Source organism: Podarcis liolepis (genome assembly GCF_965112155.1).
Source record: "Podarcis liolepis genome assembly, chromosome: 15".
Lineage (NCBI taxonomy): Eukaryota > Metazoa > Chordata > Lepidosauria > Squamata > Lacertidae > Podarcis > Podarcis liolepis.
In genome coordinates, this window is record NC_139566.1 from 40,223,779 (window position 1) to 40,250,575 (window position 26,797).

Consider the following 26,797-nt stretch of genomic DNA (forward strand, 5'->3'; position numbering starts at 1 on the left):
CCTGTGTTCTGTTCCCTTTGAAGCACCCTGAGCCTTTCATTCCTCCTTAAAGAAACAGGCCCTTTCATCTCCCTTCTAACATTTCAAAGTGTTCACTGAACATCTACAAAAGTGAGAGGAGGGCACCTTGCTGAGAATTCTACCTTGGACCATATCGGTTGTTTTATGTTCTGGTGTTTTCAAGCTCCAAAAGACTCCCCACCCCCGACAGTACCAAAATAAGCTTTTTGATCAATTTCTCATAAGATTTCCCTCCACTTCTAAAACTTAGGTCCTTCCATTACATGGTTGGGAAAAGTCATACTTGTGGCAGATTGCTGTGACCATTTTAGGTGCTGCAAACTGGGACTTCTTGAGTGGTTTGACACACTTATGAAGGAAAGAACGTAAGAAAAGCTGGCTGAATCAGGCCAGTGCCCCATCTAGTCCAGCATCCTCATCTTAACATTGGGCTGGGCTGCAACTTAAGAAGACTGAAAACACATCAGAGCACACACATTTCCCCAGCAATTAAGATCTTTAAAGCTTAAAGGCCCAAAGAGTCTTCAACAGGTTGTTGTTGTTGTTCTTTAAGGAGAATGAACTTGAAGACAAACAAAAGATCGTTCCAGGTTCTACGCCCAAATGAGCTTAATTCATGGCAATAACAGGAGCTGCTTTCGGGTGACATTCAGAGATTGCTGAACTAATTCAGTGAACTTCATTTAAACTGACCTAATTCATTCCAGCACCGACTACATTGCCGCCATGCAGAAGTCTAAGGTATCTATAAAGGTAAAGGTATCCCTGCACGTACAGGCCAGTTGTAACCGACTCTGGGGTTGCGCACCCATCTCGCTTAAGAGGCCGGGGGCCAGCGCTGTCCGGAGACACTTCCGGGTCACGTGGCCAGTGTGACGAAGCTGCTCTGGCGAGCCGACACCAGCGCAGCACACGGAAACGCTGTTTACTTTCCCGTTATAAAGCGGTACCTATTTATCTACTTGCACTTAAGAGTGCTTTCGAACTGCTAGGTGGGCAGGAGCTCACCCCGCCGCGGGGATTCGAACCGCCGACCATACGATCGGCAAGTCCTAGGTGCTGAGGTTTTACCCACAGCAGCGCCACCCGCGTCCCTAAGGTATCTATACCTGCATACAAACCCCTGCCTCTCTCCATCCCTCACCCAGGTGAGCAAGAGGCACCACTGCGGTGGAGCCGTGGCCTGAGATGAGTCTCCAGGACTTGAAAGAAAAACATGGAGGGCTGAATTGAGATCCCGGGCCCCAGGTTGCCCACTCCTGGGTCTACACTGACTACCAATGTCTCTCCAGGGTTTCAGACAAGGAGAATGTTCCAATGCTACCTGGAGATGCCTGGTATGAAAACAGCTGCTCTACCTGCCAGGAAACAAAAAAGCCACATGGATCTGATGATCATGCATTTCATCTATAAGTAATTTAGAAGGCCAACATGCCCTCAGACAGCTCTGTGTTTATTTTTGCTGTATGCGGTGCCACTGGAAGTAATATATGCACATTTGGGATCTCCCCACCCCCACAAACCCCTGTACCCTTTTCTCCGTTCTTCTGTTGCCGGTTCCTTTAATCACACAAAACAGCCAGATTCGGGATCCAATCATCATCCAGGCAGAGCTCCCCAGAGACAAATCATCCAGCTTCTGAAAATTATCCATTTTTATTCTTTTCGTTCCCAGACACGCGCTATGATTTACTGGGAACGAAATAACCTCACAATGCTCAATTTAAGAATTGGACACTGCTTCTGAATAATGACACACATTTGCCGCCGTGATAAAGCAATTGAGCACTCGCAGTTCATTCGTAATGGAAAGGAGGCTGCACACTCTGTGAGCCGGGATTGATGAGTGGGCTGCTAAAATGTTTTTCCTTTAAACTTCCCCAGAGTGAAATACTGAAAATCGCCCTCGCAACCCTAGCCAATCCTCTGCTGATGGCAAGAGAATCATTCGCTAGTTCGTTGTCGTTTCGGGTGAGGAGGCTTTGCTGAAATAAACCAGTATTCCAGCCTTCATTTTGTGAGCTGCCGTTTATGCTCCACTGTTTTTCCATGACAAAACTCAAGGCGGCATCCCCAGCAGTTTCACATCAACATCGACCAGATCTAGGCGGCTGCACCATTCCTGCCCACCCGGCCACACTCTGGGGAACTATGACCCAACGCCTGGATTATCGCATCTGGCCTGCTAAAATTCTGTGTGCTTGAGCCCAATGTAAAGGACAACAACAAAACCCACGTAGGACCACTACATTGTGGTATGGAAAACTTGTTAATCGACAAGGTGGAGCACGCTTGTTTTCTCCTGCTCTAGAGGGGAGGGCAAGAACTGTCAGGGAACTGACATCGGAGCGAGAGGCGAAGGGGAGGCTCCCAGATGATGCTGGCGAAGGACCCAGCAGCAGGGGGAGAAACAGCTCAGTAGAGGAGGAAGCTAATCAGCGCAACACCAGGGAGAAAGGGAGGCAGACGGGGGAATTGGAGAGAGGGCTCCAGGACTCTTCACTTGACATCAGTGAGGAGAGCCCAGGTCCTCCGCTACCCACGCCTTCCCTGCGCAGAAGACTCCCGCGCAGTGAGAGGAGGAGGAGACTGGGTGTCAAACAACTTTTATGTTGGAAGAGGTTCAAGAAACGCCCACTGACGGATTCTGCCAGCGACTGAGGCAGCCGTGATGAGAAAGGGCTGTGCAGTCAGAAAGGTTTAACAAGGCAAATTAGCGAGAAAGGCACCAGTTTACGCACGAGTAACTCATACCCATTACAAGAACCAATGACTTCAAGGTCCACAAAAGGAGATTCAACTAAACACCAGGAAGAACTTTCTGAAAGTAAGAGCTGTTCGATAGTAGAATGGACTCCCTTGGGAGGTGGTGGACTTCATTCATTGGGTTTTTTTAAGCAGAGGTTGGATGGCCACCGGTCTCGGATGCTTTAGTTGAGATTCCTGCATTGGACTAGAGGACCCTTGGGGTTCACAAGTATAAAAACCAGTGACACAAGCATCATGAGATAAATCATCCAAATTAAAAGGCACTATAAAAAAAAATCTCATTAAAATAACAAGGTAATTAAAGCAGGAGAGTTGGGGGAGAGATTAAAGAAATGGTCATCCCTTTGGCCATGTTGGCTGGGGGGTCATTGGAGTTGGAGTCCTACAACATCCGGAGGTCCCCATTTCTGCCCTAAACAATTTAGATTCACATTATACGAGCACTGTGCTCAGCTATGAAATTTATTATTTTTATAAGGCTTAGTTTTATTGGAATAAAATGTTTTGGCTTTAATGTTTTATGCATGTACATTAGATGCCTCGGGAGGGCTTCAGGGAAGCAGAGAAATTTGGGAGGGAAATATGATTACTTTAATAAAAAGATGCTGCCAACTTGTCAAAACTAAGTTAGTTAGTGCCTGGATTGTGCCTTAATATAATTTCCCCTCCAGAAGAGCTTTGGCTCAGTGGGAGAGTGTTTGCTTTGTACGAAGAAGGTCCCATGCTTAATCTCCAGGCAGCACTGAGAAAAATTCCTGCCTGGAACCCTGGAGAACCTGTGCTGGTCCACAGCAGACCAGGGCTGAGGAACCTGTGGCCTTCCAATTTTAGATTAGAGCTCCTGTCATCTGTGATCATCGGCCAGGGCCCCTGGGGCAGATGGGAGTTGGAGTCCAACACCACCACTGGTGCAGAACATCCTATGCTAGATGGATCAGTGGTCTAACTCACTATAAGTATAAGGTGCTGGTTTTGACCTTTAAAGCCCTATGCAGCCTAGGACCCACGTACCTACAGGACCGCCTCTCCTGGTATGCCCCACGGAGGACCTTAAGGTCCACAAATGACAACACTTTGGAGGTCCCAGGTTGCAAGGTGGTTAGATTGGTCTCAACTAGGGCCAGGGCCTTTTCAGTACTGGCCCCAACTTGGTGGAACACTCTATCACAAGAGACTAGGGCCCTACTTGTTGACGGGCTTTCGAACTACTAGGTTGGCAGGAGCAGGGACAGAGCAACGGGAGCTCGCCCTGTCGCGGGGATTCAAACTGCCGACCTTCTGATTGGCAAGCCTTAGGCTCAGTGGTTTAGACCACAGTGCCACCTGCATCCCACACAAACAGGACATGTGCACAAATCTCCACGGCCACCCCAACATTGTGTCTACTTTCTGCCCCTACTTCTAAAGTTAGCTCAGCCTCCAGGGAGAGTCTCATAGCATAGACTATAAATTGAGGGTAGCCCACACAGAGCCTTGCAAATGTTGTTGGGACTACACACCTATTGTCCACCACCCAGGGAAGACCTGGGATAGCATAAGGCTCTTAATCTCAGGGTCGTGGGTTTGAGCCCCACGTAGCACCAAAGATTCCTACACTGCAGGGGTCAGACTAGATGACCCCCTAGGTCCCTTTGAACTTGACAATTCTATGATTCTAAGGCCACAACCGGCCGTTGTAAACAAGGCTGATAGGAGTTCTAAGCCCAACAACATGTGGAGGGCACCATGTTGACTACCGCGGCAATAAATGACTGAAGCATGGACCAAGCAAGCCCTATTGATTCATACTGATGCATCGCCTCTCCGCCCCCTCAGAAATCATTATTTCATCTAGGCCTTCTTGGAAAGGTTGCGTGGAGATTATTCAGACTAGTGAGTGAACTCCCTTCAGTTTGCAGACACATACATTTCAGGGAGGATTTTATCTATTTATGCTTTTTTAAAAAGCTACACCATTTCTATTTTTTAAAGAAATCGCTGGATGAGAAGCTGGCACCAGCTCACGCTCCCTCCCTCCCGACACTATTTTCACTGTGGTTTAGAGGGAGAAAAATCAATTTCCGCCATTGCTAGTTGGAGCTGTCGCGGACTCAGAAGAGACGGCCTCTGTTTAGCTTTCAATTCAGGCTCTCTCAAAAGGAGCTTTGTTTTACGCTACTTAAATGAAGGTTATGGACATTAATTATGAAAACTCGGGATGAAAAGAAGGAGAAGAAGGGAATTTTAACTAGGGGCCTGAAAAGATCCATTCAGAAACAAGTTTTCAATTCGTTTTGCCAATTTAGCTGGCCTACACAGGGGTAACAGCAAAGTTTAGAGCCATTTGAGTCGCCCAGGAACCACACTGGGATTGGAGACCCTGTTTCCTGTCCAGGACTTTGCACAACTGGCTCTATCCCTGTCCCCACCTGTGCATTCAAGGATTTGGCACCTGTACTGGATGCAGAAGGGTAGGGGAGACACCAGCTGGGCAACGCCCAAGGGGGAAGGGGAAGAAGAAGAAGGAGGAGAAGAAGAAGAAGAAGAAGAAGAAGAAGAAGAAGAAGAAGAAGAAGAAGAAGAAGAGTTTGGATTTGATATCCCGCCTTTCACTCTCCTTAAGGAGTTTCAAAGCGGTTAACAGTCTTCTTTCCCTTCCTCCCCCACAACAAACACTCTGTGAGGTGAGTGGGGCTGAGAGACTTCAAAGAAGTATGACTGGCCCAAGGTCACCCAGCAGCTGCAGGCGGAGGAGCAGGGAAGCGAACCCGGTTCACCAGATTACGAGTCCACTGCTCTTAACCACTACACCACTGCTGGCTTCTCTGGAAGAAGGTACAGAGCCGGCTGTTGGTGGTGGGGCGACAATGAGTGGTCAGAGGGAGAAGACTGGGAGGAGGAGATGTCGGAAGCCGAAGAGGGAACACTTTAGTGAGCAGGAAAAGGCTGTGGCAGAAGCGGAGGCTGGAGAGCAGGGGTGCCAGGAGACAGAGATCAGAACAAACATAAACCCCTGTGTTGCAAAATGTGACAAACTACAAAAATGCAAACGAAACACGCTGGCTAATAACTATTAGTGAATATATAATCGGTATGTCGTCATTCAAAATATATGAATAAGCCACTTCAAAACAATATGTATATCATACAACACATCTCATAAAATATGCAAGTAACTGCAAGTTGTTATGTGTATCAGAGTCAAACCAAGATTCAAACAACCAATGAATAGCGAGGAACACCAAACCGTCTCTCAAAGGAAGACGTCTCTCAAAAGTCTCAAAGGAAGACTGATCCACTAGTATGATCTTCACTAGTATGTATATTTCACTGATAATTATTCGCTGATGAAGACTTCATTCCGAAACAGTTGAACTATTCCGGATGCACTGTCCTTTTGAGACTTTTGTGAGACGTCTTCCTTTGAGTTATCTCCCACTTGGACTACTGCAATGCGCTCCACGTGGGGCTACCTTTGAAGGTGACCCGGAAACTGCAATTAATCCAGAATGCGGCAGTTAGACTGGTGACTGGGAGTGGCCACCGGGACCACATAACACCGGTCCTGAGAGATCTGCATTGGCTCCCAGTACGTTTCCGAGCACAATTCAAAGTGTTGGTGCCAACCTTTAAAGCCCTAAATGGCCTCAGTCCAGTATACCTGAAGGAGCGTCTCCACCCCCATCATTCAGCCCGGACACTGAGATCCAGCGCTGAGGGCCTTCTGGCAGTTCCCTCATTGCGAGGTTACAGGGAGCCAGACAGAGGGCGTTCTCGGTAGTGGCACCCACCCTGTGGAACACCCTCCCTTCAAATGTGAAGGAAATAAGCAGCTATCCTATCTTTAAAAGACATCTGAAGGCAGCCCTGTTTAGGGAAGTTTTTAATATTTAATGCTGTATTGTTTTTAACACTCGATTGGGAGCTGCCCAGAGTGGCTGGGGAAACTAAATTATTATTATTATTATTATTATTATTATTATTATTATTATTACTGAGAGATGGTTTCGCGTTCCTCGCTATTCATTGGTTGTCTGAATCTTGGTTTGACTCTGATACACATAACAACTTGCAGTTACTTGTATATTTTGTGAGATGTGTTGTATGATATATATATATATATTGTTTTGAAGCGGCTTATTCGTATATTTTGAATGACGTCATACCGATTATATATTTGCTAACAGTTATTAGCCAGCGTGTTGCGTTTGCATTTTTGTAAAGAGGCAGAGATCAGGCAGGCTGCTGAAGAAGCCAGGGGGTCTCCCTCTCCTGCTGCAACCAGCTCCCCTCCCCCCTGGTCTCTGAGAACCTGAAGATGTACGAAGAAGGTGGAGAAGAGACGGACAAGGTGTCAGAGTCTCAGACTGCTTGGGAAGGACTTGGGGGACGAGGAGACTTGGAGAGTGGTGGGAAGGCAGGGACCTTCAGTCCTTGCATCTGCCTCCTTGGGACAAGATCTACTGGGAAGAGTTCTGTGCTCACTAGGCCTGAGCTGTTTCGTTTTTCGAATAAAACTTGGCTGACACCTTGTGAGTCATTGCTGACCTGCTCCCAGCACTTGCCCTGACACAAGGACAGATAGGACAGAGCAAGGAGACTGGGAATGGGGTTGGTTTGCTTTCTTTTTACCTTCGGACTGCAGAAATCTCTTCCAGTTGAAAGAAGCGTTGCAGGTGGTCACAATTCCTGATAATAATCATAAAAACAAGCAGACGTGCATTAAATAGTTCACAGAAAGTAATCCACGGCAGGCAAGCTTCATCCATTTTAGTGGCATTCCTCTTCCCTTCCAGAAACTGTTCAATGTGCTGGAGCTTGTAGATAAGAGTTAGGGAACCAGTATCCCTCCAGAGCCTGTTGCACTCCCAACTCCCATCAGCCCTAGCTAACATGACCAATGGTCAAGGATGATGGCAGCTGCAATCCAGCCACATCTGGAAGAAGCCACGCTGGCTGTCCTTGCCAATCGCTACTCTTTCAAATGCATGAAGATGGGGATTTCATTGTCACTAAAATCAGAAATGCTATTCCAGCCATCAACAGAGGCATCCTTAACACCTCCTCTCTTCATGACACCTTTTATGTGAGCGGCTATTACAGCATCCCCTAGAGGGGTGGGGAACACTTTTCAGCCCTGAGGGCTGAATTCTGCTCTGGGAAACCTTGCAAGGGCCACATGTATGCCAGCGGTAAGTGTGGCCAAAGGCAAATGTGGGTGGAGCAACAGGCACAAACTTCACCTTTATACAAGGGGCTAGCTTCTACAGTGGAACTTCAACTTGCATACGCCTTGTTTCGCGGATGTTTCAAGTTGTGTCCGCGGCAAACCTGGAAGTAAACACCGGGTTTGCTGAGATTCAAGCAAGCGCGGAAGCGGCTTCTGCCATTTGTGTGTGCACAGTAGCAGCTGCCGCCGTCTGCGCGCACACACAAGACGCCTTTTCTAGCGTACCATTTCAACCAGCAGATGGACCTCCGGAATGGATCATGTCCGTAAGTAGAGGTTCCACTGTTCAGGCATCTACAAACCCCTCTCTAGCCTCTATCCAAGCAAGCAAAAGGCACAATAAGAGTTCAAGGACATTTCTCACCCAGGCAAAAACACTCAAGGGGGTGTGAAGATGGCCATGATTCCACAATATGGAATGCAGATATAAAATTTACAGCATGTTATGGTCTAAGAGAAAATTATATGAAAATGATATCTCGATGGTACCTAACACCAAGTAAATTGGCAAAAATGTATAAATCAAAATCAAATAAGTGTAGGAAATGTAAAGAGAAAGAAGGTTCTTTTCATAATATGTGGTGGTCTTGTAGCAAGGTTAAACCTTACTGGGAAATGATATATAATGAATTGAAAAAGACATTTAAAATAACATTTGTAAAAAAACCAAAACCAGAAGCTTTCCTTTTGGGAATTATATAGACAGAACTACCCAAACTGTACAGAAAGTTATTAATATATACGACTACAGCGGCAAGAATGTTACTTGCCCAAAAATGCAAGGAAGAAGTCCCAGCGAAAGAAGAATGGATACAAAAACTTATGGAATATGCAGAAATGGTGAAACTTACCAGAAAAATAAGAAATCAAGATAACAAACTTTTTTTTTATAAAAGAATGGAAATGGTTTATTGAATATTTACAAACAAACTGTAAACAGATAAGAACGTTGGCAGGATTGGGGGCCACCAGGTGGCGCGTTGGAAGATGGCTGACAATAACATCTCTCTGACCCATACGAGGTACTAAGGGGCTGCTATGGAAAGTATGCAGCCTTCCTAAGCCCCCCCAGGATGCGGGGGGGGGCTCTGCCCTGCCAGATGTATGGGTACCCCCAACAAAATTTAAAATGTGGCTGTACAGTTTGGAACTAATGTGATATGATAATGTGATGTGATTGGCCTGTTAATATTTTTTTTTTAAAGAACGTTGGCAGGATTATTGTAATAACCTGCAGTTTGATAAGAGTATATATTTAAAGTAGATGAATAAATGATCAAATTAAGTTAATTTGGATATGCAGAAAATATTAAAAATAATTTTAAGGAACCGCAGAAAGAGGGGGAAGGAAGTCAAGTTTTGAAATGTTAAAATGACTGTAAAATTATTGAAATGTATAAAACTGAAAATCATTATATATATATATATGCAGGTTTTGGTGTCTTCGGGTGTCTTCCCGTGTAAGAGTTGGGGTGTCTAGGCGACGTTTCGACGAGGTCTCACTCGTCATCTTCAGGCTGGTGCTTACGGCTTCTTGTTACTGGAACAGAGCAGGATCTCAGTGTTTGAGTTCCTATAAATACTGTTGAGGGGGTGTGGTGTATTCTGGGCAGAGAGGAAGTTCCCAGGATAGTGTGACTTTTCTTCTTTTGTTCCTTAATTACTTGAGGGAAACATCATATGCGGAGTCGAAGCTAGCCTAACCAAAATCAACCCAGATGAAGCCAATAAAATCAGACTTGAAGTCACCAACATCCTCTGCTCCAGCAAACCACCCAAAAGCAATTTACACAAAGAAGAACAGAAAGCACTCACCAACCTGAGGAAAGACAACAACATAATCATTCTCCCAGCAGACAAAGGTAATGCCACTGTTGTGATGAACACATCGGACTACCAAGCAAAACTATCAAATCTACTCCAAGACCCTACCTACCAACCTATAAAAACAGATCCCACCACCTATCTGGAAAAAACCACCAAATCCAAAATAAAAGCCTCTCCTATCAGTGAAGAAATCCAGCTAAGAATCATCCCCAGAGAAAAATCATCCAGATGCCCCAAACTCTACGGTCTCCCCAAGATACACAAAGAAGGAACACCACTCAGACCAATAGTCAGCTCCATAGGCTCACCTCTACAAAATCTCGCTAAATTTCTCGCTAAGCAACTTCAGCCCTATGCAGAATCCATCGCTTCACACGTTACTAACTCCTTCCAGTTCATAGAAACAATAAAGAAGCAAAACCTACATCCCGATGACCTACTTGTGAGCTTCGATGTTGTATCTCTCTTCACACAAGTGCCCATTAATGAAGCCTTGACAGCCATCCAAAACAAATACAATCCCCCCGAATACATCCTGGACCTGACCAACCACTGCCTAACCAACACGTACTTCATCCACAATGGACAAAGATACAAACAGATAGAAGGAGCACCTATGGGATCACCCCTCTCACCGGTCATCGCAAATCTGTACATGGAACACTTTGAAACCAATGCTTTAGACAAGTCAGAACACAAACCCAAACTCTGGCTCAGATATGTTGACGACACCTTTGTAATTTGGCCACACGGGAAAGAAAAACTAGATAGCTTCCTCACACATCTCAACAGCCTACACCCCAAAATACAATTCACTATGGAAATAGAAGCCAACAACCAACTTCCCTTCCTTGACGTCCTAATCTACAAAAAACCTGATGGCTCCCTAGGACACACCATCTACCGGAAAAAAACACACACCAACCGCTACTTACATGCACAATCACACCACCACCCTGCACAAATAAACTCCGTAGCCAAGACTCTCATCTCCAGAACCAAACGCCTGGCTGACAAAGACCACTTGACAACTGAGTTACAGAATCTCTCAAATGTGTTAATCGCCAATGGATACCAGCAAAACAGGGTTACGAAGCTAATCCAAAAAGAAACACCCCCCAAAAACCAAGACACAGAAGAAAACAATGGCATGGCCCTCCTTCCTTATATCAAGGGCACTACAGATAAAATTAGCAAAATCCTCCATAAACACAATATCAAAACAGCCTTTTGCACCAACCAAAAAATAGCCAATATCCTCAGAAACCCCAAAGATAAAATCCAGTTGGAAAACCAAGGGGTCTATGAAATACCCTGCAAAGTCTGCCCAGCCACGTACATTGGACAAACAAACAGACGAATAAATGCACGTATCGCAGAACACAAGAATGCCGTCAAAAAAGAAGAAAAAACTTCCTCTCTTTTCCAACACATGAAAGAAACAGGACACGAAATTAATTTTGCAGATTCCAAATTGCTCTTTAACATGGAACATCACCACAAGAGAATAATCATGGAAGCCATCGAGATAGAGAAACACCCTCACAACATGAACAAGCGTGACGACACGTCCCGCCTGCCAGACATCTGGAAATTAGCCCTCCCCACAAAAACCGACACCAGAACCAGAGGCACACAGAACACCATCACCAATCAACCACACCAGACCCAAACCCAGACCCTCTCCACAGATAAATTACAGACACCATCCAGTATCCAAACCATAGTGGCACCTCCGGATGCTACACCCCCCTGCAATCCCTACACAGATCTGACTGGCACAGGGCACAAAACCACAGCTCGCCCCTATACACGAAGCCAAGCCAGAGCACAATTAAGTGCAGTACAGCCATCTTCTCAGAAAAACTCTTCACAAGTTCAAGAGGTCAAGACACGAAAGCTTTAGCAACTAATCCACTCTTAACGACCCTCCTAAGTGGTACTCAGAATATCACTCAAGAAATCACTCAAGATATCCCTCAAGTAATTAAGGAACAAAAGAAGAAAAGTCACACTATCCTGGGAACTTCCTCTCTGCCCAGAATACACCACACCCCCTCAACAGTATTTATAGGAACTCAAACACTGAGATCCTGCTCTGTTCCAGTAACAAGAAGCCGTAAGCACCAGCCTGAAGATGACGAGTGAGACCTCGTCGAAACGTCGCCTAGACACCCCAACTCTTACACGGGAAGACACCCGAAGACACCAAAACCTGCATTCCTGTACCCGTGAAAATCTACGAAAGCATATATATATATATATATATACGCTTTCGTAGATTTTCACGGGTACAGGAATGCAGGTTTTGGTGTCTTCGGGTGTCTTCCCGTGTAAGAGTTGGGGTGTCTAGGCGACGTTTCGACGAGGTCTCACTCGTCATCTTCAGGCTGGTGCTTTCAGCTTCTTGTTACTGGAACAGAGCAGGATCTCAGTGTTTGAGTTCCTATAAATACTGTTGAGGGGGTGTGGTGTATAGCCTCCAACGTTCTGGGCAGAGAGGAGGTTCCCAGGTTAGTGTGCCTTTTCTTCTTTTGTTCCTAAATTACTTGAGGGATATCTTGAGTGATTTCTTGAGTGATATTCTGAGTACCACTTAGGAGGGTCATTAAGTGTGGATTAGTTGCTAAAGCTTTCGTGTCTTGACCTCTTGAGCTTGTGAAGAGTTTTTCTGAGAAGATGGCTGTACTGCACTTAGTTGTGCTCTGGCTTGGCTTCGTGTATAGGGGCGAGCTGTGGTTTTGTGCCCTGTGCCAGCCAGATCTGTGTAGGGATTGCAGGGGGGTGCAGCATCCGGAGGTGCCACTATGGTTTGGCTACTGGATGGTGTCTGTAATTTATCTGTGGAGAGGGTCTGGGTTTGGGTCTGGTGTGGTTGATTGGTGATGGCGTTCTGTGTGCCTCTGGTTCTGGTGTCGGTTTTTGTGGGGAGGGCTAATTTCCAGATGTCTGGCAGGCGGGACGTGTCGTCACGCTTGTTCATGTTGTGAGGGTGTTTCTCTATCTCGATGGCTTCCATGATTATTCTCTTGTGGTGATGTTCCATGTTAAAGAGCAATTTGGAACACATTTCCAACACATGAAAGAAACAGGACACGAAATTAATTTTGCAGATTCCAAATTGCTCTTTAACATGGAACATCACCACAAGAGAATAATCATGGAAGCCATCGAGATAGAGAAACACCCTCACAACATGAACAAGCGTGACGACACGTCCCGCCTGCCAGACATCTGGAAATTAGCCCTCCCCACAAAAACCGACACCAGAACCAGAGGCACACAGAACGCCATCACCAATCAACCACACCAGACCCAAACCCAGACCCTCTCCACAGATAAATTACAGACACCATCCAGTAGCCAAACCATAGTGGCACCTCCGGATGCTGCACCCCCCTGCAATCCCTACACAGATCTGGCTGGCACAGGGCACAAAACCACAGCTCGCCCCTATACACGAAGCCAAGCCAGAGCACAACTAAGTGCAGTACAGCCATCTTCTCAGAAAAACTCTTCACAAGCTCAAGAGGTCAAGACACGAAAGCTTTAGCAACTAATCCACACTTAATGACCCTCCTAAGTGGTACTCAGAATATCACTCAAGAAATCACTCAAGATATCCCTCAAGTAATTTAGGAACAAAAGAAGAAAAGGCACACTAACCTGGGAACCTCCTCTCTGCCCAGAACGTTGGAGGCTATACACCACACCCCTTCAACAGTATTTATAGGAACTCAAACACTGAGATCCTGCTCTGTTCCAGTAACAAGAAGCCGAAAGCACCAGCCTGAAGATGACGAGTGAGACCTCGTCGAAACGTCGCCTAGACACCCCAACTCTTACACGGGAAGACACCCGAAGACACCAAAACCTGCATATATATATACATATATATATATATATATATATATACACACACACACACACACATAACTAATAAGAAGATGGCCATGATTCATAAACCCCACCCATAACATACTTTATCTCTGCAGAAATAGGAAACGTAGAACACTTACCTTGAGCTTGAACATATATTTTGTTCCTGGCACGAGGCTTAAAAACAGAGGCATTAAGGGAAAGCAAGTTAGTTTAACTGAGTGAAGCAAAGGCAAGAAAATATTTACAGTACACATACACACACACACAGGAAATGGTTGTGTTTCAGAAACCACTCTCCCTAAAACACCTGCAGGAGGAGATTAAGATGCAGCACTTTAAAATGGTTGCTTTCTTTACCTCCCTCTGCAACAGAGATGCTGGCTTCCTGCTCAGAGCATTTTTCAATTGTCAATGTGACGGCATCAGATATTGTTAGGGGCAGGGCTTTTTCCAGAGTGGCCCCGAGGCTGTGGTGGAGGTTGTTCCGAAGTACTTTTGCTATTTTTCTAATATTTTCCCTATCCATCCCCCAAACATCTGGTGGCTACTTTTAAGAATGTGGGACTACGTTCTACCAAAACAAGAGATAGTTTTCATTCGTGATATTTTTCATATTTTACAATTGCACATTGATACAACATGTGAACGGCCTAAGGGAGGATTTCACTCTTGAAAGGTGCTATAGATCTTTTGTTTTTAAAGTTAAAAATTGTGAGGGTTTTACCCTTAAAGATGAGGTATAAAATATTCAGATAAAATATAAAGAATAAGCCAACCAGACCTCCAAAAATGTAGCTCACCGTTGGCTTCAGAATGTTGACAGTGAAAACTTTGCAGGGGTCACCAACCTGGTACCCACAGAATGTGCCCCACAGAGGTCTTCCATCCACCCAAAGGGTGCCCCCCATGCTAAAATGAGTCACGAAAGAAGCATTCTGCTGCGGCCAACAAATTAAGTTGAAATGGCTGATTGGTTGTGTTGTGTACGTGTGTGCAGCAACCAAGACGGCTCCTCTGGTTTGCACACAGGTCAGAAAGGTTTGTTGACCCCCTGTAAGTGCATCCCAAAGAAGAGAATTTCAAATGGGTTTGGCTCCTTCTAGAAAGGAGCGCCAGAGCAAGCTCAGGAGCAGGGGAGAACGGGAAGCTTGAAAAATAACTTTACAGTGCTGCCTCGCAAGACGAAATTAATTCGTTCCGCAAGTCTCTTCGTCTTGCGAGTTTTTCGTCTTGCGATGCACGGTTTCCCATAGGAATGCATTGAAAATCAATTAATGTGTTCCTAGGGAAACCGCCTTCAGACCAGGTCCGGGGACAGTCTGTCCCCGGACCTCTTCTGAAGGCTGGGGGGGGGGGCAAGGGCTTTTCTTCCCACCCCCAGCATTTTAAAAAACCCCGGGACAGCGGAGGACTTCTCCGCTGTCTGGGCGATCTTAAAATGCTGGCGGGCGGCATTTTAAAATCGCCCCGGACAGCGGAGGACTTCTCCGCTGTCCGGGGCGATTTAAAAGCCCCTGGGAAGGAAGGCAGGGGGGACAAAGACTTTCGCCCCCCGCCCGCCTTCAGAAGGTGTTCCCACCCCCCGCCCCGCTTCGGAACAGCGTTACGAAGCGGGGCGGCTGGGGCTGGCGTTCGCTGCCGACCCCCAGCATTTTAAGATCACCCGGGGCAGGCGGGGGGGGGGAAGGCAGGCGGGGGGGGGAGCAAAGACTTTTGCCCCCCGCCGGCCTTCAGAAGAGGTCCTCTTCTGAAGGCCAGCTGTGGGCGAAAGTCTTTGCTCCCGACCGCCAGAATTTCCCTATGGGCTTTCGTCTTGCGATGCAAGCCCATAGGGAAATTCGTCTTGCGAAGCGCCTCCAAAACAGAAAACCCTTTCGTCTTGCGGGTTTTCCGTCTTGCGAGGCATTCGTCTTGCGGGGTACCACTGTACTTGCTATTTATGGTCTCCATCAACCAATTTTGTAATTTGACACAGTTACCAGCTTAGCTCAAAAGCAGCCTTAAAAAATAAATGCTAACATACCAGCAACATTTCATAGCATCCACTAGCAAGTGTCTGTTGCACAGAGAAAGATGGTGTGTTTGTGTGTGTGTGTGTGTGTGTGTGTGTGTGTGTGTGTGTGTGTGTCCCCTCTTGGAAGGAGTGGGAGGTGGGGAATAAAACAAGAAGAAATAATGAAGGTTGCAGTTTGATGGATAGAGGACGGTTGCCAACAAAAGGAGGCGTAATTTGTGTTGAAGGCAGAGAATCATAGAGGAAGAGTGTACTTATCTGGAGTAGGGTTTTTCAACTGTATCAAAATAAATTAAAGCCCTGTCTGTGATTGCTATCAAATACTGTATTTATACGGAAAGTAAATCTGCCTTCTCTAGGGCTCTCTAAACCAAATCCCTCTTTATGTCAGGCATGTTTTATAGCCACTGCATACAAAAGCCAGTAGACCAGTCAAGAGGCAACCCTAAACCTCAGTTTGATGTTGTGTACCTGAAGAGCCATCAGCCTCAGACATGTTCACCCTGCCATGATCGCCTTGGCTTGCTCTAGATGCCTCTTGGGCCCCCTTCCAACTCTCCACTTCTACGATTCCAAGTCCACGTAGACAACTCTAGATGGACCTGTGGTCTTCACGGTATTGCTCTATTTCCAGCAACCAGCAGCAACCATTTTCTCCACGAGGAGCCACCCATCCATCTGACCAGGTGGCCAACACCCAAGGATGATGGGAGTTGTAGTCCAGCAACAGCTGAGGGCCACAGAGTCCCCACAAACCCACATTTTAGGGCAACGCTCTGGAGATATGACTGAAAACGCCATAATTACGTACCCAATACACTGCAGCTGCTTCCTTCATTGACTCTGTGAAGGACACTGCAAACCTAGAGGCATTAAGAATAAAGGGAGGTCAAATCAGGACCCAAAAATCAGACCAGAGCTGTCCAAACTGTTTGTCGTGGCACATTAGTGTGTCGGGTGTAGTGTGTAGTTGTATTGCACAAACGCTTCCAACGCTCCTCCCAGGGCTGGAAAGCGCTTAGTTTAACCTCCGGTTTGCTAGTAAAACTGAATTAAAAAGGTAAAGGGACCCCTGACTATTAGGTCCAGCTGTGACCGACTCTGGGGTTGCAGCACTCATCTCGCTTTATTGGCCGAGGGAGCCAGTGTACAGCTTCTGGGTCATGTGGCCAGCAGGACTAAGCCGCTTCTGGCGAACCAGAGCAGCACACAGAAACGTCATTTACCTTCCCGCCGGAGCGGTACCTATTTATCTACTTGCACTTTGATGTGCTTTCGAACTGCTAGGTTGGCAGGAGCAGGGACTGAGCAATGGGAGCTCACCCCGTCGTGGGGATTCGAACTGCCGAACTTCTGATCGACAAGTCCTACGCTCTGTGGCACCACCCGCGTCCCAAAAACTAAACTACTGTGATGCAAAATGATGCATATCTAAAAAGTGTGTCACCAACATGAAAAGTTTGGAAAGCTCTGTTTTAGACCCTCACACTTGTATACAGACTTCTCTTTTGCCTTCCTCGTTCTTTCAAATATTCTTTACCTTCTGCTGGCATTCTGCTTTGACCTTTCTCTTTTTATTTTGCTTGTGCTTCGCGTAAGGGCAGGGCAAGGGCCATAGCTCAGGGGCAAAACACCTGTCTTGCATGCAGGAAGTCCCAGGTTCATTTCCCAATGGCATCTGCCGCTGGGGCTGGGAAAGATTTCCTGCTGGAAACCCTGCCAGTCCATGCAGGCAATATTGAGCAAAATGGGCAAATTCAGTAGAAGGCAGCATCTTCCTCTGATCTTATAAGGTTTGCCTATTGTTCTGAAATAAGCAGAGACTGTTTGGCCTCAGGCTTTTCTCAGGAGGTTAACCATCACACTAGACAGCCTATGCTAAAACCCAAGAGCTTTAAAGATGATCAAAAACCTAGCCAAAGACATGGACTTTCGCTCAAACACCTTGCTCCAAATTCTTTTCTGTGCAAATTGTATCTCCCATCTATCACGTCCTTGAGTTGGAGGGAAACTGTGGCTCGTGGCCTGTCCAGTGATAAGATTGCCAAATTAAAAAATATGCCCTCAGGGAGAATCACCAACATTTAAGAAGAGTTTGATTAAAATAAAATAAAACGGAACAATGGCATGCTCTTTTATGAAGCGGAATGAGCTTCTGCTCCCACCTCCCCACCCTTACAGAATCTGGCGGAATATGTAGCAGGTAAATCACACAGTTCCGCCAGTAGTTTGTACTGGCACCCCACGCTCAGTTACTGGAAAGGAAAGGGCTGTGTCTCACTGGTAGAACATATGCTCTGCGTGCAGAAGGTCCCGGGTTTAATCCCCAGCTTTTCGAGACAGACACATGTCATGAAAGCCTAGAGAGTTGCTGCCAGTCTGTGTAGAAATAGGCATAGCTGTCAACTTACAGATTTGAAAATAAGGGACCAGCAGCCTTGAAAATAAGGGATCAGGAGCCAAAACAAGGGATTTTCCAAGCACAGGTATGTTCAACTTCTGAGCCCCTCCGAGCCAAAGGCAGAAAGCCCAGCCAGCAGCCAAACGAAGCCTCAAGTGGTGGTTCCCACAGCGCAGCAACCCGGCAAAGGGGATGCAGCAAGGGAAACCACCGTCACCTCTCCACTGGGAAGCGCTGAGCAAAGGCGAGTTCCCAGGCAACGCAGCTGATTTGATCGGCAGAAGGCATGCAAGCTCCACCCCCCAGTCGTTCTTAGACTCCTTATTGGGTGAGCAACGCAGCCAAGCAACACAGTTGGAGCTTCCCTCCTCCCTGGCCGGCAGGCAGGGAGGGAGAGGAGCTACTTCCTTTGAAACCCAGGAAATTTAAGGGACATCACCAACAAGGGACAGCGGCGGGACACAGCGCTGGGATAAGGGACTTTCCCACCAAATAAGGGACGGTTGACAGCTATGGAAATAGGGCTCAGTCTGGTGGCTGCTGAAGCAACTTCAGAGCCCTGCTCTCCTCTAGCTGTGGTTCCCAACCTTTTCAGTACGGTGGCCCAGAAGTCCAAATTTACTAGGTATGGCGAACCATCGATTTATTGTCACACAAATTCTGGACTTTAGGTCTTCAGCAGCCATTGGTTTCATAGGTTTTTCACTCCATTTGCCTGTTTTATAACCATTACTCGAGGCACCCACGCATAAATTTACTTAATGCCTCCATTAATGTGGAATTTGTTGAAATATCTACAGTTCTTGCAACATTATCCACCTTTTTTTTTTAATGGGAATTTGAGAACACCAATCATGGGATTGTGGGATATTGCTTCATAAGCTATAAAAAATTATTCCAAAAACATACAGTTATACTAGCCGTGTTAAGCTATAACGAATTATGAATATTTTTAACAGTTAATGTTCATGACAGAAGCCCATTTGGGGAAGTATCACTGGGATGGCAGAATACATAAGTGGATCCTGCTGGATCAGACCAGTGGCTCATCTAGTTTCCTGGTCTCACAGTGGCCAACTGGATGACTGTGGGAAATCAGCAAGCAGGAATCAAGCGCATGAACACGCTCTCCTCCTGTGGCTTCCAGCAATGGGTATTTTAGAAGCATTGCTGTCTCCAACTGTGGAGGTACAACGTATCCATCATGAAGTAAAGGTAAAGGTAAAGGGACCCCTGACCATTAGGTCCAGTCGTAACCGACTCTGGGGTTGCGGCGCACATCTCGCTTTATTGGCTAAGGGAGCCGGCGTACAGCTTCCGGGTCATGTGGCCAGCATGACTAAGCCGCTTCTGGCGAACCAGAGCAGTGCACAGAAACGCTGTTTACCTTCCCGCCAGAGCGGTACCTATTTATCTACTTGCACGTTGATGTGCTTTCGAACTGCTAGGTTGGCAGGAGCAGGGACCAAGCAACGGGAGCTCACCCTGTCACGGGGATTCGAACCGCCAACCTTCTGATCGGCAAGTCCTAAGCTCTGTGGTTTAACCCACAGCGCCACCCGCGTCTCATCCCTCATGAAGTAGCAGCCATCAATGGGTCTCTCCTCTATGAATATGTCTAATCCTCTTTCAAAGCCATTCAAGTTGATGGTCACCACCCCTTCCTGGGGGAGCCAGTTCCAGGGTTTAGCCATGTGCCCCATGAAGAAGGACTTCCTTTTACCCGTCCTAAATCTTCCAAAATTCAGTACACATTTTGCCAACAAGTAGGTCAACGCAGGGGTTAGACGGTTGTCAGACATACTCTCAAGATCATTGCAGGTACATAGCCTGCTATAGCATTCTGTCCTCACAGCAGCTGAAAACCCCATCTTGCAAAGATATGTGCTACCAAATGGCAGCACAAACATTGTTTCATCGGCAAACTCAGGGTACCCTGTGGTAATCGGCTAATTTTAGCAACATGAAGCCAAAATTCAGAAAACCTTGCCTTCAAAAAAAAAGTATCTTTGAACATCCTATCACATGACGGTTTAAGGAGCGGCATCACTCAAATTCCGCTGTTTCTTCAGCTGGAAAGCAGTGGACAGATTTGGGTTAGGCAAACCTCAAATCCCCCTTGCCTTAAATATTAATTAAACCAGATCGGGTGATGGTTTGTCACAAGGTGCTCATACAGAGAGCTGTTTGTAGTGAGTATTTTACTCCAGTGGGAAGGTAAACAGAGTTTCCGTGCGCTGCTCTGGTTCACCAGAAGGGGCTTAGTCATGCTGGCCACATGACCCGGAAGCTGTCTGAGGACAAACGCCGGCTCCCTCGGCTAGTAAAGCGAGATGAGTGCCGCAACCCCAAAGTTGTCCGCGACTGGACCTAATGGTTAGGGGTCCCTTTTATCCATTTTAAACTATCATTTCCTCCCTCTATTTCCCTCTCACTTTGCTCTGCTGCTGCCAGCGCAAAAATTAAGGCTGTAAATTTAGGCTGAGGGAGGGAAGACACTATGTAAACAACAACATCCTCATAATCAAGAAATATGGATAAGATATCCGAGATGGGGAGAAGGGCAAAGAAGGAGTAACACAGACTGGCTATATTACGACCCAAGGTAGTAATCGAATCTGGCTCGTTCCTCTACCTGGCTTCCTCCAACACTCTCCCCATCACTTTGGCCTTTTCTTCACACTTGGCATCTTCATTGATGTCAGTTCCACCAAAGATGATTCCAAAAGGAATCCCGCTGCCTGCAAAAAGCCCAGAGGTGCAAGGGTTAATTTGATTAAATTTAATTGAGACTTCTTCTTCTTCTTCTGGTCTTCCTACACTGCCTTTGCAATGGCCGCCTAATGATTAAATTATATTTTAAGCCCAATGTCAAATTATACATATTACAAGTCTGGGCACCCTATCAGAATTTTACATTCCGATAATGAAGAAAAGATTCCATTTTAAATATATATATATATAAATCCTGTGTTTGGCATGTGTCCTTCCAATATCTCTTTTATGGCAGATAAGTTTTGGCAACCATGAGAAAAGTACCCCGTGGCTTGCCAACCCAGCAGCCACGGATGCCATGGCACCCAGAAAGGCCTTTGTTGGTGTCCCCCAGATGCTGAGATTTCATTAAAAAAGGGGGGGTCTCTAGCCCTCTTAGAAAGTAACGAAACAAAATGTGCAGATACCTTTCTAAGAGATTTCTATGAAATGAGCCAGCCTGATTACTCCTGTTGTTGTTGTTCAATATATTTATATCCTACCTTTCTCCCTAGATGGGATTCAAGGTGGCTTACTATGTTTAAAAGTATAACTCTTAAAAACAAAGTCATAAAAACAAAAAGTTTAAAACAATACTTAAAATTCATCATTATAGGGAAGTTTTTAATGTTTGATGTCTTACTGTGTTTTAATTTGTTGGAAGTTGCCCAGAGTGGCTAGGGTAACCTAGTCAGATGGGCAGCAAATAAATGAATATCATCATCAAAACACATTTAGAACCAGCAATTAGAATGCCGTTTGCCCTGACAGAAGCCAGCACTCAGCACTGTCTGCCAATCAACCAATGAGCTAAAGTTGGAGTGGAAAGTACATTTTGCGGTTCCATATCTTACAGTGCAACTCTCCATGTGCAAATCAGAAATAAGTCCTATCAGTTTCAACAGGGCTTGCTCCTTAGTAAGCGTGTGTGGGATTGCAGCCAGAGTCAAGTAAAGTTCTCTAGCTGCTGAGAGATCCCTACTCTCTCCATCCAAAACCCAAAAGCTTCAGTATCTCCTCAGATCTGGTCCCTCTGCCACACCCGCTGCCAATTAAAGCAGAATGAGCCCCAGCAGCCAACACTCTTTTCCTGCAACCGATCAGGATGGCAAAGCATTAAGCTTTACATTCTTTTAAGCTCTGGAAGGTGGGGAAGCAAATACAATTAAGTAGCAGTTTTACACCTCATTAAGCTAACAAATAGCAATGGGATGGTCACTAATTAGTAACACGGCTGCTTTTAAATTCTGGATAAACGCTTGTTAAAAATAAATCAGAAGGAGGACATGTGATGTATGCTCTAGTTGACCCAGGCTTGCCCAATTATTGTATGGTTTTCCCACCCAGTAGGAGGCATCCTATATCACAAAGTTTGTTTATTTATTATATTTATATATCCCACCTTTTCTCAAAGGAGCACAAGATGGCACACACTCTTCAACCCTCTCTATTTTATTCTTACAAGAATCCTGCGAGGGAGATTAGGCTGAGAGAATGTGAATGGCCCCTGAGGTCGCCCAGTGGAGCTTCAAGGCCAAGTGGTGATTCGAACCCTAGTCTCCCATGCCCTAGTCCAACACTCTAGCTGCAATGCCACACAGACGTCACAGTTCATCCTCACACTTCATAACTCTACTAATGGGTAGTGCCTGGCACTACCAAGGAATTAGTGGAAACCATAAAACATTGCAATTTTAAAATGCATAGACTGATTTGTGAGTTTGGACCTGTTACACCAAATATCAAGCGATGTCACACCAAAGTTTCATCTTGATTCAAAATGGCTCCCGGTGTCCAAATGCCGACAAAGACTGCCACCTCAAGAAATCTCATGTTGAGTTTGGCAACAACATACTGAGGTGGCCGAGCCTATGCCAATGGGTGCAGTCACGCCAAAGTGACGTTTTGGTCCACCCTCTTGATTCAAAATGGCGTCCTCCACCATAGTGAAGTTTGCTTTCCCCATCTTGGGAACTCTCATGCCAACTTTGATGGCTATATCTGTAGCTGAAACTATGTCCCCAAATGGGCAGTCACCCCAAAGCAATGTTTTGGTCCACCATCTTGATTCAAAATGGCTTGATGACAAGCAACACTAGCTGGATTGATGGGGTCTGTCATGCAAGAACATTTGGAGGCCACAAGGTTGGGGAGACAATTTCTAGGAGACAATTTCTACCAGGTAGAAATATGCAAAAGGTTGTAGGAAGATTTTGCTTTTTCCCAAATGGGAAAACAATGGCAGTAACACCTGAAATACACACAAAATCAGAAACTGCAGTACCTTGCAGAAGTCTGCCTGCTTTATAAAGATGAATGCCCAGAGCTGCCTCAAAGTTCTCGGAGGGAATGAGATTTGAAACTGCCAACGGGGATTTGCAGGAAGAGATATCCACGAGTGTACATGAGTGACCAGCAGCTTCTAGGTGATCCCTACAGGCACAGAAGAAAATGGAATAAGATCGGAGTTTAACATTACATATCCACAGGGGTATGCAACCCGTGGCTCCGGAGCCGCATGCGGCTCTTTTACACCTTTGCCGCGGCTCCGGGGCGGATACTAGCGAGGGGTGGAGGCGCATTGTGCGCCCCGACACTCCCCACTGTGGCGGGCGCTGTACTGGCTGTGACGTTGCATGGGGGCAGTGCGTGCGTCAGTCACGCACCGTCCCAACGTCACCTTCCCGCCCGCTGTCAGATCGGAGGGCAGCGGCGCGCATGCTTTAAATGTCGCAATGGTTTTGCGGCTCCCAGTTGTTGTTTTTCTTCGGAAACGGGTCCAAGTGGCTCTTTTTGTCTTAAAGGTTGCAGACCCCTGCGCTAGAAACTTTCCACAGTGCCAAACAGCACAGACAAGGTGCTTCTCTCCATCTCAGTAACTTTGGGTGGAATCCAGTGTGGTATAAAGGTAAAGGTACCCCTGACCGGTAGGTCCAGTTGCGGACGACTCTGGCGTTGCGGCACTCATCTCACTCTATAGGCCGAGGGAGCCGGCGTTTGTCCATAGACAGCTTCTGGGTCATGTGGCCAGCATGACTAAGCCACTTCTGGCGAACCAGAGCAGCGCAAGGAAATGCCGTTTATACCGGTGTGGTATAGTGGATGGACATGTCTCCTGGAACTACTGTACTAGAAACTATAGCTAGCTAAGGGTGATTAGAACAGTAGCTCTGTGAATGGCAAACTATAGGGGAGTTTGTGTGCTTTAAATGTCTGGTGTGCATACAATACAATACACACAAATACACACACACACTCCATAGATCAGCTGCTACTTGATCACAAAACTGCAAAACATTACAGACTGAAACTCAGTGTGTGTGTGTGTGTGTGTGTGTGTGTGTAGATGCAGAGAAGCAAACAGCATATGCGTAACATAAAAGGATGCAAAAATCTACACTGTCTTTCTGACAGTAAGAGGTGTTTGGTGGAACAGGCTCCCATGAGAGGCGGTGGACTCTCCTTCCTTGGAGGTTTTTAAGCAGAGGCTGGATAGCCACCTGTCATGAATGCTTTAGTTGTGACTTCTGCTTGCCTATACTTTTGTTGTTGTTTAGTCGTTTAGTCGTGTCCGAGAACACTATCCAACCATCTCGTCCTCTGTCGTCCCCTTCTCCTTGTGCCCTCCATCTTTCCCAACATCAGGGTTTTTTCCAGGGAGTCTTCCAGGTGGCCAAAGTGTTGGAGCCTCAGCTTCAGGATCTGTCCTTCCAGTGAGCACTCAGGGCTGATTTCCTTCAGAATGGAGAGGTTTGATCTTCTTGCAGTCCATGGGACTCTCAAGAGTCTCCTCCAGCACCAGAATTCAAAAGCATCAATTCTTTGGCGATCAGCCTTCTTTATGGTCCAGCTCTCACTTCCATACATCACTACTGGGAAAACCATAGCTTTAACTATACGGACCTTTGTTGGCAAGGTGATGTCTCTGCTTTTTAAGATGCTGTCTAGGTTTGTCATCGCTTTTCTCCCAAGAAGCAGGCGTCTTTTAATTTCGCAGCTGCTGTCACCATCTGCAGTGATCATGGAGCCCAAGAGAGTAAAACCTCTCACTGCCTCAATTTCTTCCCCTTCTATTTGCCAGGTGATGGGACCAGTGGCCATGATCTTCGTTTTTTTGATGTTGAGCTTCAAACCATATTTTGCGCTCTCTCAGGGGCCACTAGGGGCGCCTTGGAAGATGGCAGATATTAACATCAATCCAGCCCGCACAATGTAATTAGAGGCTGATTATGGAGAATAAATCAGTCTCCCTAACATCTTTCCAGGGGGGAGAGATGCAGTTTTCACCTGCTTGGAAAGAAGAAGGGCTCTCTCTGTGACGCAGTTAAAATAGATTTGATACGAGACCTGGGTTGCAGGAAGGTTTGGTCTTGGGGAGGGCAAGCCGAAGATTTATTACTTTCTATGAGATTGCGATCTGGAAGGAGCAGCCCTCCTGGAAAAATACTAATTTGCGATGCAACAGGTCGGGAAAGCTAAAGAGCGAGCTTTTGGACTGTATTTCATCGGAAGACAAGATGGCGATGGCTTGCTCGAGTGGAACTGTTCGGACTATTTGGATTTACGAGAGAGCAGTACAAAGTCCACACAGAAATAGAAACAAGACTGTTTTTTTTCAACCCACTTGCGGAGCAATTCGGAGGTGAAAGGAAAGGAAAATGAGGAATGACAAGCATTGAGAAGAGGGGTCTGGAAAAATCATTCTTAATATGGAAGTAGCAGAAAACAGTTGAGGATTGGACTCCTGCCGATCGAGAAGCATGGGTACCCCCCACAAAAATTTATAATTTGGAAAATAATTGGACTACATGATATGTATTGTTATAATTTGGACTAATTGATCTGATGTGTTTAATTTGGTAATATGAAACTTAATAAAAATTATTTTTTAAAAAATATATTTTGCACTCGCCTCTTTCACCCTCATTAAAGGGTTCTTTAATTCCTCCTCACTTTCTGCCATCAATGTTGTGTCATCTGCATATCTGAGGTTGAAGACTTCCACTCAGTGTGGGGGTGTCTGTGTGGAGATGCAAAGACCAACAGCTTCACCTGACGGATCTCTGCCTGCAAAAGACACTGCGAGTCTCCCGGAAAATTTGTTTATTGTAAATGTTGCAACCCTCAAATACGACATAAATGCATGCGGCAAGCCTAATGCACCTAACGAACTCCTGCCTGCCCGTTATTGCGGGAGCTCCGGTGCCTCGAGCCCCTCCCCGAGGCGCGGGGAGCACTTACTGGATCCTCCTCGCGGTGGTGCCGTTCCCGGTGTGGGCTCGCAGAGCCCCCAGCATGAGCAACCGCATGGCCCTGGCTGAGCCCAGCTGTCTCCCTTGCCCTACTTCCGGCCACGTCCCTTTCGCCTTCGTTCCCTCGTGTTGGGTACCGGAAACCTGCTGCCGGCTCTTCTAGGCATCTCACGCGGCCATCCTTTCTTCTCAGCTCTATGGTAATCAGCGAGGCGTTTGTAGTTGCCTCCCACAGGGAACTCCCTGGAAACAAGATTCAGGACATTCCGTTCCGCTTCCATCTTTCAAAAGGTGATTTGGGCTTGGCGGTGTTGGACAGAGCTATTACGCAGAAGAGAGGGGACGCTTTATGGGTTTGCCTTATGAACCATATGGGGAAATAAGCAAGGTGCCAGATCTCTATAGAGGAGTTGTGTCGAAACTCTGACCCTTCAGAGGTTTTGCTTAGTTTATTTTTTTATTGCTATTTGTTATTGTGGTTAATATTGTTTTAAATATTATGAATGCTGTAGTATTTTATGAATCCTATAATATGACTTTTGCTGTAATTGTGCTGTTTAGCTTATTTTTTACCTGTTTTGTTAATAGTGTTTTATATACTGTAACTATTTTACTGGCGATTTGTTAATTATTCTGCATGATTTATGTTTCCACTTCATTTTTTCCCA

At 46.2% G+C, this 26,797-nt stretch overlaps 1 protein-coding gene across 2 annotated transcripts in view; it reads right to left on the reverse strand.

Annotated features, from left to right (window-relative positions):
• GLT1D1 (glycosyltransferase 1 domain containing 1) overlaps nucleotides 1-26,256 on the reverse strand; it is a 63,821-nt gene extending 37,565 nt beyond the window's left edge. Inside the window, exons 1-6 of one of the 2 annotated variants that reach the window (XM_083476491.1) lie at nucleotides 26,119-26,256; nucleotides 23,162-23,310; nucleotides 20,759-20,864; nucleotides 16,534-16,585; nucleotides 13,846-13,882; nucleotides 7,402-7,458 (exon numbers count right to left, since the gene is read on the reverse strand). In XM_083476491.1, the coding sequence (XP_083332617.1) occupies nucleotides 7,402-7,458; nucleotides 13,846-13,882; nucleotides 16,534-16,585; nucleotides 20,759-20,864; nucleotides 23,162-23,310; nucleotides 26,119-26,186 (469 nt within the window). In that variant the 5' untranslated portion in view covers nucleotides 26,187-26,256. The remainder of the gene's footprint in view (nucleotides 1-7,401; nucleotides 7,459-13,845; nucleotides 13,883-16,533; nucleotides 16,586-20,758; nucleotides 20,865-23,161; nucleotides 23,311-26,118) is intronic. The other variant, XM_083476492.1, reaches the window with a different exon arrangement.
• Between the last annotated feature and the right edge of the window lie 541 nt (nucleotides 26,257-26,797).